The 19,390-nt window shown below is 40.5% G+C and overlaps 1 protein-coding gene across 1 annotated transcript; it reads right to left on the bottom strand.

Moving 5' to 3' along the window:
- Positions 1-3,781: 3,781 nt before the first annotated feature.
- On the bottom strand, positions 3,782-19,312 carry LOC139444075 (denticleless protein homolog). Its single transcript, XM_071224984.1, has 15 exons — positions 19,231-19,312; positions 18,816-18,916; positions 18,114-18,150; positions 17,309-17,404; positions 16,552-16,734; positions 15,992-16,057; positions 15,169-15,260; positions 14,012-14,085; positions 12,530-12,633; positions 11,691-11,795; positions 9,556-9,668; positions 8,675-8,764; positions 6,002-6,116; positions 4,317-5,140; positions 3,782-3,915 (listed from the first exon to the last, which is right to left on the bottom strand). The coding sequence occupies exons 1-15, from the start codon at positions 19,262-19,264 to the stop codon at positions 3,844-3,846; spliced, it is 2,106 nt and encodes a 701-aa protein (XP_071081085.1). The 5' UTR covers positions 19,265-19,312; the 3' UTR covers positions 3,782-3,843.
- Positions 19,313-19,390: the final 78 nt, after the last annotated feature.

Raw genomic sequence — 19,390 nt, 5'->3', positions numbered from 1 at the left:
TGAGTGAGTGGTTTTACATCGCTTTTAGAAATATTCCATCAATATCACGGCAGGGGACACCAGAAATGGGCTTCACACATTGTACCCATATGGGAATCGAGCTCCGGTCTTCGGCGTGACGAGCGAACGCTTTAACCACTAGGCTACCCGACCACTCTTCCTCCAAAGGAACAATATATCATGTTTGCATGTAACAATGTATGTTAACTGATAACATCAGCCTGTAAACAGTCACGGCTAGGCAAATCAGCGACTACAAAAGCATGGGTAACGATCGATGCCTTGAGCATGGCGATGCATATATATCAAGTCATCCGCGTGAATATCTGTACATGGTTGTAACACTGATCTGTACTGGTGTGTGACTTGACTGGTTTGAACTGGTCCGACCTGGCATCCCACACACAAGTTTTGTCCACGGAGTCCTTGTACAACACACCTGGCCCCTTTACAAGAGAGGAACATCAGCCCTATTGTCTATAGTAATCTCATCAGATCTGTGTAAGCGAGCAGTAACGGGCATTGGGTTAAATTGTTCTTTGCAATATTCCGGCTATAACTCCACGGAATGTATGGTGTTGTTTTCTCACATTTGGAGTTGATCCAAAGGCCTTGGCATCAGCTCTAACTCCATGGAATGTACATTGTACTCCTATCAGGAGTTGATCCAAAGGCCTTGGCATCAGCTATAACTGTGGAATGTACATTGTACTCCTATCAGGAGTTGATCCAAAGGCCTTGGCATCAGCTATAACTGTGGAATGTACATTGTACTCCTATCAGGAGTTGATCCAAAGGCCTTGGCATCAGCTATAACTCCATGGAATGTACATTGTACTCCTATCAGGAGTTGATCCAAAGGCCTTGGCATCAGCTCTAACTCTATGGAATGTACATTGTACTCCTATCAGGAGTTGATCCAAAGGCCTTGGCGTGATGAGCAAACACTTCAACCACTAGACATCCAATATCGCCCTGAGAGCATCAATGTATAGATGGCTTCAGATCTATTTATGATCAGTTGTGGAGTCAGATCAACTCGTGCATAGTAAGAAAACATTGTGCTTCAGCCAGTGGTAACTGAGACATTACTTTTTCGGAAAGTGTGCCAACGGAATGACACAATGATGCAAGTGGCTCATATTTCACGGTTGCCACTCCTTCCCCTGCTAACCAATAAACACATGTGATAGAAGCAATTGATGCTAAATTTTTTCCATTATTGTACACATACTTTGGAATAATAGCCATAGCCGATGACATTTTTGTTCTAAGAAACCAAGAAGTGATATGAAACTTATGAAGCCACATTCATTTTAAAAGACCGGATATAAAAAACATAGTCAAGATTGTCTGACATTAGTGTTGTATAAAATACTGTTTTTAGTCCAACATTACTGAGGGATATGTGCCAATGTTTATGCACTTGTGTTTATTTTGAGTGCCAATGTCCAATGTGTGTGAATAAAACAAAGACTTAAGGTGAGGTGAAGTGGGGTTTAACGTCGCTTCCAAGATTATTGCACTTATATAGCGACGTGCATGTACGTGCGTTTGTGTGGCTGATTGTACTAGTCCAGACTGATGCCGATTTATAGTGCTAGCACACTGAGACACATGCCGCAGATAAACATGAATATCCCACTCAGACAGAGTATACAGACTCCGAGCCGAACCAGTCCTTGTTTTAGACCTTTAATGCTGAGCGCCAGACAGGGTAACAACAAGTACCATCTTTTAACGTCTTTTGGTATGACGTGGCCAGGGATCGAACCCCGGACCTTCCACTCTCCGGGCGGACGCTCTACCACAGACCACGGAGGCGGTCCCCCAATTCTTAACCAGGCTACAGCACTGAACAATTGGTAGTCACTATCAATCATTACCCTGGTGTTAAACATGCAATATCTCGTACATGTTGTAAACAGGACAAAACACCATCTTACTTCAACAGGGTTTTATTTACAAATCTCACTCATGATGACTGTATGAAAGACAACAAATAACAAAATAAGAACAATCACTGACGATGTGTGCATTACCCGTCACACTGGTGCACAACACAAAAATGCCCATACCATTCCACCGTTTTCCCCAAAATAATCAAATCAAACTAAGACAAATGTCCGTACTTCATTACCTATAAAAACATCTGAAGAGCATTTTACCTCCCATCAACATCAATTTCATAATTTTATGATGCTTCACAATGAGGACGACGTTCAACAAGCTCGCTTGATACTGATAGGAGTAAGGAGCTCATACAATTCTCTACACATACTCCTAGTCCAGCTTCACCCACTTCCACAAGCCTTACATTACACTACACCATTATCAACATGATCAAGAAACATATATATCACAAATTATTGGAGATCAAATATGAAAATAAATCAAGGAATATTTTGCTACCTCAAACACTTACCACTCAACATGGCAAATAAAGCTCGGTTTGAATCATGCTACATATTTCTGATCATAATCTTTATAACCTCGTTAATTAGCATTCATCTTATCAAACAACAAAACGGTATAGTCTTGAACTATGATTAACTGAAGCCAATAACATAGGCTAATTAAGTATCACTTCAAAATCATGATATTCCCCTCAAGTTAATAAAAAAAAATTGATTTGTTTCAATCACATCATTCTATCAATGTTCTATATCAACATAATTACGAGTATCAATTCAGGGTTCAAAATGATCTATCACATATCAAATGGACCATATGGAGTTGTGTTCAGATGTACCGTATTCGACGTAATAAGCGCCCCGCTCTAAAAAGCGCCCACAGCAATATTTGCTAATATATTGGCTAGTGAACAATCCCCATTTAGCACCCCTTCTGATTGATCAATGTACACAAGACTTTTTTATTCATGTATAATACACACTCGTGTGTTATATGCACCCTTAATTATGGGCAATTAAATTCTGGAAAATATATCTGTCGTGTATAATACGCACAGACTTTTCTTTTGTATCATTTCAAGCTGTCAGCATAAACCAGAATATTTACGATCTTTGAACTGGTTTTTTTTCTCACAAAAATTATAACCTAATAATAATAATACCTATTTCTAATTTTGAGAGCACCCTGGGTGCTTATTAAGTTGAATACGGTATGTACACATTGCATTCATTGCAATAATGTAACACAAGACAATAAACATTTGTAAAGGCCTATTTCTCTTTGTTAGTTTTGTTATCAGTGGGTGGGTGAGAGAGTTTAGTGAAACGCTGCTTTGAACAGTATTCCGGTTATATCACAGCATGTCAGGTCAATGTGGGAGGAAAGCCCGAAGTGATGTATTTACCACTTCTAGTGAAATTTGTTACCTCTGCAAGCCATAACATTTGTTATAATATGAGAACATAATTCCAATTTGAGGATTTTTGACATTTGGTGAGGATTTGGGGCTAAATTTCAGCCTCTCAGCAGGTCTAGACAAATACCAGATTTGCTTCCCAATTCCAAATCATCAGTCTTAAATTATTACAAAATGTTTCCTTTCATTCTCATAAGACAAACAGTTAGGAGACTGCATTGACAGTTTTCCCAGTCGGTCCACTCAGTTCATAAACAACTGGTTAATGCTTCTAGTGGACCAGGGTATTTGTAAAACCATTCCACTGAGGTATTCAATCTGTAGAAATTCAAACTTGCCCTATAGCAGAATCGTATACCATATATAAAAACTATCTTCACAAGACTGTAAATGGACAATGGACCACTGATCCAACAAGCAGCACCATGAAATAAGATAGTATTTGGGACAAGATTAAGTGTTAGTATTTAGAACAATATTAAGTTTCAGTTTCATTTTTAAAGGATAGGACATTATTTCCTTGGCTTCTTCTCTGCCGACTTCTGGAAGTAGTTCAAAATAGACTTCATCCCCTTCACTGGTGTCTACAAACAAGGAGAGAACACAGTCAACTTACATAAATTGCCATCATACCAGCAAATACAAATACACCGAAGGGAGTAAGACTAGTGGTGTCAGGTCACACTTGCCTCGCATTGTTTTGGCCTGATCAAATATTGCTATAATTTAGAATATTGATGTACTGTGTTCAAAAATATGTCCTGAAATTTATTTTAATAGTGTTTTGATCTAAATTCCCTAAATTTTACATTACTAACATTTCAAATACTGATTTATCAATGTGCCCTCAAATGTGGCTTACCTACCCTTGTAAGGGCCGAGCAACAAAGGGAGACAATCATGTGCCCACAAAGTGGGTTACCTACCCTAGTAAGGGCTGAGCAACAAATGGAGACAATCACATGCCCCATAGAGGGTTACCTACCCTTATTATAGATCTGCCAGGAGAAGAGCAGTCACTTCGTCCACACATATCATCCTCTGATGTAACAGACTTGGCCGGACTCGGAAATATACCCCTTCCATGTCCGTGTTTACCAAGTCGGATCTGAGTAAGCCAGTCAATGCACTTCTTGTCCTGACTTGGACTTGCCATTACCACTGACAATCGTTCTTGGCGGTTCTCAGCTTCATCCACTACAAGGTTGGGGAGATTACGCGTTGGTGAAAACACTTCTCCTTTCTCACTATTTGCACACTTGTCAATAATAGAATTTTTAAGTCCTTCAGATCTTATATCACATGAACTTGCTTTTTCAGAATTGTTTAATTCTGCCTCCAAATCACGCAGAACCATATCACTCTTGGCAGGACTGCTTTGTTCAATATGGCGCCGTTTACACTGTTCATTTGTCTCACCTATGTCTAGTTTCCTTTTCGATGTTTTCTTAGCTGAACAACTGTTCTCTTTCTCCACATATGCCTTGAACGGGACAGTACTGCTGCCATTGAAGTAGCCTGTATCCTCCTCATCCTCATCCAATTTCAACCTGGATGCTTTCCGAGGAGATGGGTGAAAGGTTTGTTTCTGCGGAGATTGTAAATGTACTTGCTGGCTGAACACGGGACCTTCAGGCTTATTTTCTTTAAAAGATTGTTTTTTAAACCAGTCTTTTATGGATGGCGACTTTCCTAAACTGGGAGACTTTCCCCCTGGTGACGAACGAGGCTGACTAAGGGGAGAGTACTCCTTGACAGGACAAGTTGGCTTCTTTGGAGTCTCTTTAGCTGTGGGTACAGTTGAAGTCCCTGTAATGGAAACTGTAAATACTGAGAGACTGTTAAATTATAATGAGTTATTTATGATATTTATTTCAACTTCAGGCTGTCCTAAAACAGTATCTTATATCTGTTATATTTTACCAATGTTCACCATGTGTATATATACATTGACACCACATGAGTATTGATCAAGACAATTATGGCATGTTAGTGTTTGTTTGTTTGTTAACGCCACACTCAGCATTATTCCAGCTATATGATGGCAGTCTGGAAATCGAGTCTGGACCAGACAATCCAGTGACTGAAATCATGAGCATCAATCTATGCAATTGGGATACAATGACATGCATCACCCAAGTCAGCGAGTCTGACCACCCAATCCCGTTAATAGCCTCTTACAACAAGCAAAGTCGCCTGTTACAGGAAGCATGGGATGCTGAAAACCTATTCTACCCCGGATCTTCACGAGAGGCATGTTAGTGAAGTTAATTCATGACTTTAATGAGACAAATCCGAGCCCATGTGACATACTGAGTGAGTGAGTTTGATTTTACGCCGCTTTTAGCAATATTCCAGCAATATCACGGCGGGGGACACCAGAAATGGGTTTCACACATTGTACCCATGTCGGGAATCGAACCCGGGTCTTCGGCGTGTCGAGCGAACGCTTTAACCACTAGGCTACCCGACCGCCCCTGTGACATATTGAGTATTGAAGATATATTGAATATTTCTGCTGCACATGACACCAAGAACAGGCTCGCAAATCATATGTACGGTGGTTGCTATATTGATGTATTCTTACTACTATTCACTGGGCTACTCTGTTTAATCCTAACTTGAGGAACAACCATATAACAAGAAGACATGGAATGCCAATATAATCACCGATTTCTCTGTGGGTCCTCTCCGCCGTTCCGGCCACCTCCCCAAACAATGGCGGCTTGACTCTCCGCAACACCCTCCACAACTTCATGGAGTTGTCGTCAGACAAGGTGGCCAGCTTCAACACAACAACACAGCAAGGTGTTAGATAAACGCAGAAGTTCAGATATTGAAAAAGAAACCACAGCATTGTGAACAGTTTACAATATCAACAAGGACAGCCACTTGTTCCAAACTAAAGTACTGTCGGAAATGCAAGAAAAAACTATTTTAAAATATTCGTGTGTCGTCATGCATGTCTGAAAAAGCCTATAGCCAGAGGTAATGACCCAACACTTTGTCCCGGGTGATGACCTCACACCCGCCTGTGCATTCTCACAGGTCTCAAAATATTGCTGTTTTTGTACTTTATTGAGATATGTGTTGGCGGGGTAGCAATTAAGATTACTACATAATATTTGCTTGGAAAACTGTGAGAATAGTTAAAAGCTATGAAACGGGATGAATACTGGAAGGTTTGCTTTTTTAAATCAAGAAGGATGTGTTGTTCTACAGATAATTTCTTTAGCCGGCATCTGACGCAGCTGATGATGTTTCTGAATTGGTAACAATATCCCAAGGTTTGTTAACTAGTGCAACAAGGTTGATATCTACACTGTCATGCAGGTTGGCGGAACTGACATTCTATTTCAAAATGTGATCTTCAGCCTTTTGACATAGCTCTGGTGTAATCCTAACAAAGGCTGCGTTGTTCAACCTTTTGACGTGTGAGTTTGAATGTTGCATTACGTATTCCCATGAACCCTTTACAGTCAGCCCAGATAAGCTCAATATGCCATGAGCTGAACTTTCGTCTCATATGGTCTGAAGTCGACATTGCAAGATGTCAGATACTCCTGCATGGTCGCCTTCAGACTACTCGGGATTGGCTTGACAGTGTCTGGTTCCCGGACGTTATGATAAATATTCTATCCTTTATTTAACAGGCAAAAAGCATTTTTCTTGCATGGTAGACAGTTTGGGAAAAATAATTATTATTTTGCTCAAGTTGTTCAGTGCACAATACCAGTCACTTCTACAAAGTCACAAGATTAGTTATTGCTCTATTACAAGAATTGGGAAATTTGTAATTCCAATTTTGGACTTTTTACTGACATTTGCCGCAGACAGAATATTGGCCACTGAGCAGGTTTAGATAAAGCCCTGCTAACAGATGGCTGAGACTGTATGGCAGTACTTCCCACAGCTATGAAAGTCTCTTCCATGGCAAATGTTTAGCCACTGCAGTGGGAGAAAGACAGCTTTCAGGTTCAATCATACAGCCCGTAAACGTATTTACCTTTTTGAGGTTGCATGAGTAGTAGGGATGTCACAAAACAGGTGTCACACAGTACAAAACAGGTGTCACACGATACAATACAGGTGTCACACAGTACAATACATATCTGACACGTAAGTCATGAAACGATAAACGATAAAGGATAAACGATCTCAATACTACATATACAACATTTTGTGAGTTAAACCCAGTCATTAGACTGAGAATAGAGTCCATTGACTCACTTATGAAGGTAAAGAAGACCAACTGACAAATACCTACGGACATGGCACATGAGTCAAGTCAACAATTCTGTATGAGAAAATTTTGTGCCCGAAAGACCAAGAAAGTTGACGAATAAAAAAAAGTGTGTTCTTGGTTATTGATATTGATGCGAGATCAACATGGACAATCGATATAGGGTAAATGTGAATCGATACCAATTCAAGTGTATCGGGTTTCTGCCAACAATGCAACTGTGTACTGGAGAATCACGACATCACTAATGATTGGAAAACACATTGTGACTTTCCCTTTCACGATAATGAAGAAACACTCTGATTGGCTGGATGAAAGGTCGTGCTGACATGATCTGTAATTCAATGTCCTCAGATCTTTGTGTAATGTTCAAGAGCACGAAGATATGATTCTGTCGAGACTGAGTTTCAAACAGATGCTACTATCACTAGTGTACCTAGTCAAGGTTAGTTACACACAAGCTGCCATGTCATGATAAACTGTATAGCTGTGAAATTGCTGTGAGCAACAGGTACTGCAGCTTCCTCAAACACCCATGCTCCCTATCAGTACAAATCATTTATTCAATATGTAACTAATGATAATGTGATCAGCCATCATACAATGGGTAAAACCAGGATGAATGTGTGTCAAATGTATTGTTCGGAATCAAACCCTGATTGTCTGCATTACACACTAACCAGTAGGACAGGGACGAGTCCAAATTTACTACCCGGGTACCCACTCCCCTATTACCCAAACCTACCCAGGTTACCGCTGTAGATCTCAAGAGATAGGTACAAACCATCCAATTTGGAAACGTTTGACCGTAGCCCTGGCAAAATGTATTTAGATACACGTATAAAACAATCTGGTCATGCATGCACTGAAGTTGACTGAAGTTTTATTTTAATTCAAACATATAAAAGTTATTTCAGAAAGAACTGCGAGCATTCGTGACTTGTAGTTTAAACATAAAGTTCTAAATAAATTTTGTCATTAAACAATATATTTTACTTGACTAACCACAGGTCCGGGTCGTCCTGTGGGTACCCGGGTCCTACTCGTTACCCGTCCCCGCCCTACTAACCAGAGTGCTACCTCCCAATCCCTTTGTTTACCTTTGTGAAGTCATGCTTGCTCCATGAGACACTCGTGACCTCCGCCCGATGGCCCTTTAACACAACTGGCGACTTGTTGGGCTTGTCAATCTACAGAAACACACAGACACATGTAGAGAATGGTCAAGTTCATAAAACACAAAAAACTCTGAGCCAAAAAGTCCTTGTTTCATCCCCGGGCAGGTTAACAACAAGTATACTCTTTTTACATCTTTAGTTATGATGCGCCTGGGAATAAAACCACCGACCTTCTGCTCTCCGAACTCGATACATTAGTTCAAGTTGTTACTGAAAATGTGATTGCAAATAATAGCCTGGAAAGATACTGGTTTCATGCAGAAATATTCATTAGCGGTGTGAAACAAATGCAACTTGTTTGAGACTTATACCAAATTGTTTCAATGAAAACACACACAAAATGTAAAAATTTGAAAATAGGAAAAGGCAATAGTTTAGCATGAGTTCATTGCACATGTATAGTTGCATGCAAAAACATTTATTAGTTTGAGAGTTATCGCTCGGAGACAAAGCCTAGATTTGTTCAAGGTTAAGTCCAAATTGTTTCCATGGAAACAGAACAAAATAAAATATAGAAAAGTTTTAAAATAGCAAATGCAGCAATGCATTGGCCTTCAAGTTATGGCCCGGAAATGAACCCTATGAAGAGAGACATAAAAAAGTGTTCTAAGTCTCTAAAATGAGAAAAGTAAACTGTAGCAAGACAAGTAGGACATGGTTAGTTTTCATCTTGCAACAAAACCTGACCTTATGATGAGATACTCATATCGTGAGTCCAACATGTATCAAGATGCCCTGACCTTCCACAAATGATTAGTATTCATTAGAGTCCTAATTAGTAATCAATACGGAGGATAGCTCACCTCCCACACATAGGCCATGGAGTCACTGGAACCACTCAGGAGGAAGTCGTTGTCGGGACTGATGGAAGACTTGACGTAGAACGTGTGGTTCTGATGGCCTCGGAAGGTGTTCACTGAAGACAGTCAATTGATGAAACAGGCTTCAAGATTCAATACATAACAAAATTAATTTTCACAATAACAAATACATATCGGTCCTGTAAACAAGCCCTCAGGCTATCAATGTCAATCAATCCAGGAAAAGAGAATTTTGCCAGATCAGTCCTTGTTTCCAAATACATTTTGTCATCAACATTCCATGACTTCGGGAGAATTTAGTCAACAGCAAGGGCAGGTAACTCTAGCCACACTTAAAGATGTTATTTCTTTTATATCCAGTGAATCTACATTTAGAAAATACTGCTTGAGAAAAATTCCCTTCTTTCTTCAACACCTACACAAAACATACAATGAAAAGAATCCATTTCTTGACCTAACTGGAACGAGTGATTGAGTTCGGGCCACGCTGCTTTCGGTTGCATTAGGCCACATATCAGAACAGGGAACAACATCAGGGGTGAGGTGAAATGGGGTTTAACGTCGCGTCCAAGATTATCGCACTTATATAGCGACATGAATGCATGTGTATGTGTGTGAGTGTGGCTGCTTGTACTGGTCCGGACTGATGTCGATTTATAGTGCTAGCACAATGAGATACCATGCCTCAGTTTAACATGAATACCCCACTCAGACACAGTATACTGACTTCGAGCCGACCAGTCCTTGTTTTAGCCCCTTAATACTGAGCGCCAGACAGGGTAACAACAAGTACCTTTTAACGTCTTTTGGCATGACGCAGTCGGGGATCAAACCCCGGACCTTCCGCTCTCAGGGCGGACGCTCTACCATTAGACCACGGAGGCGGTCGAACAGCATCAGAATTGAACTCGTGTCTCAGGTGTAGATTCAACTACATCATTTTCCTAGGCCTTACTGGCTATTCAAGAAATAGTACAGAACAAAACTTTCTCAACTTGAAGAATCCTGCATCAAGTCTTATTTAATAGTGAGTGAGTTTGATTTTACTCCGCTTTTAGCAATATTCCAGCAATATCACGGCGGGGGACACCAGAAATAAGCAGTAAGCAGCATCAATGAATCAATGACAAGCATCCTGCATTCACAAGACCTTACACAGCCATGGTTCATTCTGCTATAATTCAGGTGGGTTATCAGCCTTAGTTTGTCAAAAAAGATTACATCCAGCATACTGTATATTAGTCATATGACCATACTATATATTAGTTGTAAGACCTAAAAAGCACTATGAACATCACAAATATTCAAACAAGATTGATTTTCACAACCAACAAATAAGATAAATTAAGTCTGTTATCAACTCATCAGGGTGTGTGGCAAAGTGTCAATTCTATCACTGTGATGAATCACACTAAAACATCCTTGGTACATAACTATTAGTTTGGTGTGTAATACTTTTGACAAGTTTATGTCATTTTGTACAAATTCAAAGCTTTTCAAGGTAGACATTAATAATCAAGGCTTTTCAAGAGACCTTAAAATTCAAGGCCTTTTCAAGCCTGTACGGCCCTTGATAGCACTATTGGCTCCCCTGGACAAGAATACGGTTGTAGTAATACACTTTATTGTGATATGTTAGATTTATGGCCCAGAGAGTCAACAGAAACAACACTGTCTTCTAACACACTGTTAGAAATTAGTCCTTTACAATTCTTTTCATACCGTTTCACATGTCCATCTTAAACTTATAAACATATACTGTATGCCCTGCGTGTTGTATCATTTTGTACTGATACATGTCCTCTGTATGATACTTGTATCATGGCACAAAGTACCAGGGATTTATCTTTGGATACCAAAGTAAGTGCCCTTGGCAGGCAAATTGGGGAAAAAAATCATTATTTTGTTCAAAAATGTATTGTTTTATAGTAAAAATATCACATATTCTTAGACTCATACTTATTGCATATGTCATCTCATTTCCAAAAGGTAGTGGAAACATCCTGAATTGTGTTCCTAGAGTACAGAAAAACAACTCACCAAAATTCACCCAAGCCGCAGAGGCGTATTGGAACCACATCTCTGAGTATTACTACCTAACACAAGCGCCCACTTACCTGGCTGTTTGTTGTATGTGACAAGGTCGTACTGGTAGATGATGTCGTCGGTACAGCTGGCAAACAAATTAGCACCGTACGAGTCGACTGTCAGGCTGGAATAACCTGTCAAATGAACATGTCATACAGTATTTATACAACAGTGAATCAATGAATGTTGTGTCAAGCCACAACTTGTTTGAACAGTCACAGGTTCAGCACTGATTGATGTCACGAAGGGAGGACCAGACACAATCAGCTAAATCATACAATGCTACCATCAAACTTATTTGTTTGTTGATAAACATTGCATCAGTAATATTCAAGCTATAAGAGGGACTGTAGAGTCTGGACCAGACAAACCAGTGATTGATAGAATGAGCAACATTCCATGCTATACCACCGAAGAAGACCACCCAATCCAAAGTCACCTCATATGACAAGAAAAGGTTGCTGGGGTATCATTACCAACCTTGAATCCCCAAGACACATTGACAATTATGCAACTGTGTATTTAGTAAACAATCACATGGATCCTATAGACATTAGAGATTGATAACTTTATTAATAACTCAGTGTTCATAGAGTACAAATTGGCATAATGTCATATAGGCTGAGGCAGTTACTTTAACATTTTTTATGTATGGCTGACCACAATACTGTCAACATTTCTAAATGAGTGAGTGAATCTTTAAGTAAGAGTCATCAATGGTCAAAGTATACAACATCAGCCTGTGAATAATTGAGTTCGAGATGACACATGAACCTTCAGATCAGGAGCTAAATATGTCTATGGATAAAAATTGAAATCCCATATCCGAAAAACATAATAACAGCATATGACGCACTAATGGGCATACCATGTTTACTTGCCCGAGGTCCTCCATAAGGGAAGCTGTAGCGAGCCACAGGGTCCGAGTTGAGTGAAGAGTAGTTCTTTCGTAAATCCCAAATCTTTATACATCTGAAAGGTAAATCAAACTATAATGACAACATTCAAATACTGGTCTGTAGAATGATGACTCAATAATAATAATAAACAAAGTTTCCAGCTTCAAAAAAACATTAGGACATTTCCACACCAAGATCAAAAGAAGAAAGAGAAATGCACAGCGTGAGATGGGAGAAGTTTAAAAATATGTGAATGTGAATATGTACCCTGTGCTCCCTTCTGCCTACCCCATGCTCCCTACCACCTACCCCATGCTCCCTACCACCCACCCCATGCTCCCTACCACCCACCCCATGCTCCCTTCTGCCTACCCCATGCTCCCTTCTGCCTACCCCATGCTCCCTTCTGCCCACCCATGCTCCCTTCTGCCTAACCCGTGCTCCCTTCTGCCTACCCCATGCTCCCTTCTGCCTACCCCATGCTCCCTACCACCCACCCCATGCTCCCTTCTGCCTACCCCATGCTCCCTACCACCCACCCCATGCTCCCTTCTGCCCACCTCATGCTCCCTACCACCCACCCAATGGTCCCTACCACCCACCCCATGCTCCCTTCTGCCTACCCCATGCTCCCTACCACCTACCCCATGCTCCCTTCTGCCTACCCCGTGCTCCCTACAACCCACCCCGTGCTCCCTTCTGCCCACCCCATGCTCCCTACCACCCACCCAATGGTCCCTACCACCCACCCCATGCTCCCTTCTGCCTACCCCATGCTCCCTACCACCTACCCCATGCTCCCTTCTGCCTACCCCATGCTCCCTACAACCCACCCCGTGCTCCCTTCTGCCTACCCCATGCTCCCTTCTGCCTACCCCATGCTCCCTTCTGCCTCCCCCATGCTCCCTACCACCCACCTCATGCTCCCTACAACCCACCCCGTGCTCCCTTCTGCCTACCCCATGCTCCCTACCACCTACCCCATGCTCCCTTCTGCTCACCCCATGCTCCCTACCACCTACCCCATGCTCCCTTCCACCTACCCCATGCTCCCTTCTGCCTACCCCATGCTCCCTACCGCTCACCCCATGCTCCCTTCTGCCTACCCCATGCTCCCTTCTGCCTACATCTTGCTCCCTACCGCTTACCCTGTGCTCCCTCCCACCTACCCCATGCTCCCTACCGCCTATCCCCTGCTCCCTTCTGCCTACACCTTGCTCCCTTCTGCCTACCCCGTGCTCCCTTCTGCCTACACCTTGCTCCCTCCCACCTACCCCATGCTCCCTATCGCCTACCCCATGCTCCCTTCTGCCTACACCTTGCTCCCTTCTGCCTACACCTTGCTCCCTTCTGCCTACCCCACGCTCCCTACCGCCTACCCAGTGCTCCCTACCGCATGCTCCCTACTGCCTACCAAGCGCTCCTGCGCCCTATAGTGTAGCAGTACATACCCATCCACAGCGCCAGAGGAGATGAGCAACATGTCAGACTGGAATGCTACAACTGTGACACTCTGTTGGCTGTCCTGGAAAAAATATGTCCAAATATTATTGATTTGGGTGGAAGTAGCTGCTAGTTTAGAACATAACATTTGCTGTTTGTTGCCTTACACCACAGTCCACATGCCAGCTATATCTGCCTGTAGGTAATTCAGGGCCTGACAAACCAGTGGTTGATATTGAGAGCAACATCCCATGCCACTAGTGTTCAATCAATCAAGTCACTGAGCCTGACCACTAAAACCAAATTAGTCCTCTTGTGACAAGTAAATGTGGAAACTAATCTCACCTGGTTCCCCACTGGGTAGAAAACTAAGAATCCAGCCTACCTCAGCTCTATAAGCAATGACACATACCAGTAGTCAATAAGTCTGTAAAGAATATATTGCAAGACAACAAGAAAACAGCATTATCACTATCCCCGGTCACGGAGCACATTAGAATATTTGTTTATTCATATAGCAGTGAATATAAACTATAAAAAAGAAGGCTTATAAAACCTTAAGAAGAGATAGGCACTAGGGTTGCTTTATTTCATCAGAAAAAATGATTACATCTGAAATTAATACACACAAAAGGCCCCCTCCCAAGAAAAAATAATTTACGGCACCAATTCTCGAACTCCTTCTTGATAAGTATCTCTCGGATGAGCTAATTTCAGAATTTTCTGAGACAACTTGTCCCCACACTTCATGCAGTATGAAAAAGCATGGAGCAAGGGCCATAATTCTAAAATTAATTTACGATACTATTTTTTTAACTCATTTAAGATCATGACCAGTAATATCAATTTCATTTCTCTAACTTAGACAATTTTTGAGAAAACTTGTCCCCTTTTAGAAACAGATGGACGGACAGACAAACGAACTTGGTGGCCGGGGATAATAACCTGATATTGGTATTGATTGGCATTGATCATGTCTACTGCCAGACCAGTTGTGGAAAACTGACAATTAAATTAAAGAAGGATAACAACAGATATCATCTTCTTAGTTAGAGAAAACTGAAAGTACCAAAAGATACTAATAAATGTTAACTAGCAAAATACTAAAAGAATACTTCCAAGTCAAAGACATGACTGTTGTGTAGCCTGGAGTCAGTCCACTCACCATGACCAGCCCTAGCTTGGTGCGCTTCTTACTCTTCAGACCCTGGACTGAGTGGGCGTTGCGGATCACATTCATCGGAGGGATGAAGCCTTCTGCAGACAACACATAATACACATACAACTATGGCTGTAATGATACAATTTGTCGCGAGAATAGACATCCTGATTATAGGTTGTGAGTGGGTGAGTAAGTATGGTTTTATGACGCTTTTAGCAATATTCCAGCAATATCACAGCTGGGGATACCAGATATGGGCTTCATACATTATACCCATGTGGGGAATTGAACCCGGGTCTTCAGCGTGACGAGCGAGAGCTTTAACCACTAGGCTACCCCACCACCCAATAATGTTGTGACATGACACAATACATAAAACCTCCACACCTGTCCTGTTAGTTTATTGAAGAGTGTTGGTATATGTGATATCAAATGAGACTCAGGTGAGATTCTATTTATCATCCAAAATTACTGACCTTTTCAGTTTGTAAACAGTAATAAAAGATATATCCTGTGAACGCTAGTTCGGGTGATAGAATATATACCTATAATATCTTTACATCCAATTTTATGAACATGTTCTTCTTGATCATTAAGACATCAGTGAATGTTGATAATCCATTTAAATGTTCCAATCCATTCTCGGATTATTCAATCAGTCACACTGGCACTATCCATTAGTTTTTCTAAAATGCAAAAATATTTACCAAGTAGAACGGGAAGATAATTATATTTAATCATACAGTTTTATACACACTTAATGCATCAGTGACAAAACAGTTAATGCACGAACAACTGTGATGACAGCTGCAGACAGATGTGTTACCTTTGTGTGCACAGCGCTTGTCATAGAGCATGACATGGCCATCTCGAGACCCAGTTGCTAAAACAGCTAGAAAAAAAAGGAAAAAAGACTATTAAAATTTAGACAAAGGAAACATAACCATAGATAAAAAGATAGCAGTGATGGGCAGGAAGTAATGAAAGAACTAATGAGTGAGTGAGTATGGTTTTACACAGCTTTTATCAATATTCCAGCAATACATCATAGCAGGGGACACCAGAAACGGGCTTCACACAATGCACCCATGTCGAGAATCGAACCCGAGTCTTCGGCATGATGAGCGAACGATTTAACCACTAGGCTATCCGACCGCCCCGAAAGACTTAATGATCTCCCTGAACATCTGACGTTTCATGAAATAGGAGTGTACAAATAAAGAATTATCATGGGCATGTGCCCTTCATTTTTTTAAGCCTAATAAAGAATGGACAGAAAAATCAGAATGAATAATTTAAAACATAAATGCCAGTAGTCCATAAACATTAGATTTCCAAGGATTACATCAAGTGCTGTTTGTAACAAGCAGAAGGCTGCATTTATACCATCGTCAAACTTCCTAAAGGCGACAGATCGGATGCTGCTGGTGTGGCCTTTGAACACCTCCATCTTGGTACTGGTGTGCGGGTCCCACAACACGGCTGTCTGGTCACCAGACGCCGTCACAATCTTCTCTTCCGACTCCATCCAGGCCAGATCAAAGATGGCGTTGTTGTGGGCCTGCCACTCTGGGAGGATGCACAATAACTACTGATCACAATGCTTCATGGTTTTAACATTTTCGTGGAAAACTTCAGGTCCAGAGGACCCAATTTTTAGGTTAAAGGTCCCAGTACATAATGAGATGTCACAGCTAAGAATTTACAGCTTGACATTATTAAGTAAATGGTAGCAATAATTGGACTGGAACTTGTCAAATTGCTGATAAAAGTAGTGAATACAGTTCATGTTCTACTCCTTTTGTACATCCCTTGGGATGACGTATATTCTTTGCATCCAAACCATGAATTTGTGTGAACTGGATGTATATTTATGCTTTGAGGAAATTTTTCTCAAAACGCAATTCAGACATAAATATATATTCAAACTTCAAGGAGCCCCAGACCCTACTAAATTTCATACACTGCATTTAAGTTACACTGAATAATCCACACCTTTCAACCTTAACAATTAAATCAAGTAAATACTACATATGAACTCTAGAGCAATGTATCTTAGTTCTAGCCCTCACTACACCCACTGACCACATACTGGTGTGCTCCTGGTGAGATGCAGTAGGTTTTCCAGACCCGGTTTCCTCACCTGTTAGAATGGCCTCTGTCCCAGTACGCAAAGTATTGTACAGCACCAGGTAACCATTCTCATCTACCAGGCTCAGGATATGACTGGAGGATGCAACTGGAAAACAATATTTCAGATTTCCATTTATTCATTTATTTTGTTTCATATACATGGTATATATAATAAAGAACGGCATTTTTTTCAAATAATCCGAGTTCACTTGTCATGGAATGACAGATTAACCATAGTCATTTGAAAAAATTGGGTGTTCTCTAAAATGTTTAACTTCTTTTATGTAGTATAGTCTAGATTTTGGGCTGTTCCATAACACCAATTTCCAACAATACGTAGGCAGCATATAAATAATCAAGTCTGGACCAGACAAACTAGTGACTGTCATCATGAGCAACATCATGTGGTTAAGAGTGAGTGAGTGAGTATGGCAATATTAGCAATATTCCAGCAATATCACGGCGGGGGACACCAGAAATGGGCTTCACATATTGTACCCATGTCGGGAATCGAACCCGGGTCTTCAGCGTGACGAGCGAACGCTTTAACCACTAGGCTACCCGACCGCCCCAAAGTGTTTAAGAAACCATATCAGTCCCAATAAGAATTATTAGCTGGAACATTTTTGCAGGTTTTAGAAAATTCATATCTTGATCTTATTTCTTAATATTACTTCATTTAACTTTTTTTTATTAATCTTAGTCAATTTGAAAATGGTAATAATGTTAAACTTCATTGACATGAAAAGTACAAGGAGTCTGAAGTAACCAAAAATTGAATAAACAAATGGGTGACAGCGTTTATAGTTCCTCACCTGGACAGAAGCTGCAAGCAAGAGGTGGAACAGACACCTGCAAGGTAGTAGGTTTCCAGTTAGCGAAGTTCACTATATGTTTATAGAATTGTTAAACTCTATTCTGAAGAAATTTCATTGCCATGTCTCAATATCATTTGAGGTGTGGTCAAATGCAGAATGAAATGCTGTCATGATTGTATGTTTCAAGGATGATCATTCATAAATTCATATAGTTTTAAACACTATTTTGCCTTTTACGCCCAAAGGTATATGTTTCAACAGATTATCAAGGGTGGTTATTCTCTGGCAGACTTATATTTCCATACAACTCGGGCCTGAGAGCAAATTGTTAATATCTAAGTCAAATCCAGTATACGTCTTTGACTTTGTTATGATTGATATTTGAATGCCACACATGATTTGGATTAAATGTTTCCAATATCATATTGACAAACATTATTACATATTCTGAAGGACAAAGTCTGCAAATATAATTTGTGTGTGCCACCATAGCTTCATTTGAGAAGTGGTGTCACCACCATAATTGCTCCAATCCCTTAGCACTGAATTACTCTTGCTCACAACAATAATTTAAAACAACTACTTTACAATACGAAGCAAATGCCAAACAACGGATCAAAGGTATTCATAAAATGCATTTGAGATGTTATTATCAAGTATATCATTGTCAACATGTTAATATTTGTTAACACTTAATACCCCATCATCTTCTGAAGCCAATAAATAATCATCACTGGTGAGAGACTCGAACTGATCAAGCAATGGAGATATCACACTTTGGGTTCGTACTTTCCGGCGTCCTGGGATAGAAAAGAAAATTCATTCAGCATCTAGGCCTAGGACTAGTAGAAGATATTAGTAGTAACAATCTTTATCCATTATTATATACATTAAATATTATGTCCCAAATAGTCAAGCATGCTGTACTTTAATTCCATCTTGCAAACCGGTGACCTTGTCAATACTTTGATATACTTTTTTCAGTTACATATTTTGCCCTGAAACATAATGTTTTGATTGGAAAGGGCTTCTTTTGGTTACCTCATCATCATTGAAACAATGTCTTAAGAAAACATGAATGATTTGAGAATTGCATTTATTTACCCATACGTACCTTCGCATCTATCATATATACTTCTGAACAACATTTTTGCAAGGGTTTAATCACTCTTAATATTAGAGTATAAAAGTTTGCTAAAATGCTCTACACTAACTCCCGCGACAACTCAAGATCCGCGCACTCTGACGTCAAGCCTCGTTTTCATACGCAAATA

Source organism: Haliotis cracherodii, unplaced genomic scaffold, assembly GCF_022045235.1.
Source record: "Haliotis cracherodii isolate W230 unplaced genomic scaffold, xgHalCrac1.p SCAF_5, whole genome shotgun sequence".
Taxonomy (NCBI): domain Eukaryota; kingdom Metazoa; phylum Mollusca; class Gastropoda; order Lepetellida; family Haliotidae; genus Haliotis; species Haliotis cracherodii.
The sequence above is the reverse complement of the archived record's forward strand: the minus strand, read 5'-3'. Positions and strand labels throughout refer to the sequence as shown.

Bases quoted from the DNA above. Each gene is read 5' to 3' on its own strand.
- LOC139444075 (XM_071224984.1), bottom strand. From the start codon at position 19,264: ATGTTGTTCAGAAGTATATATGATAGATGCGAAG. The intron at 14,086-15,168 runs GTGAGTGGACTG...TATTTTTTCCAG, and splicing joins CCAAGCTAGGGCTGGTCATG to GACAGCCAACAGAGTGTCAC. The intron at 5,141-6,001 runs GTGATTATATTG...TTTCCATTACAG, and splicing joins GAGGACCCACAGAGAAATCG to GGACTTCAACTGTACCCACA.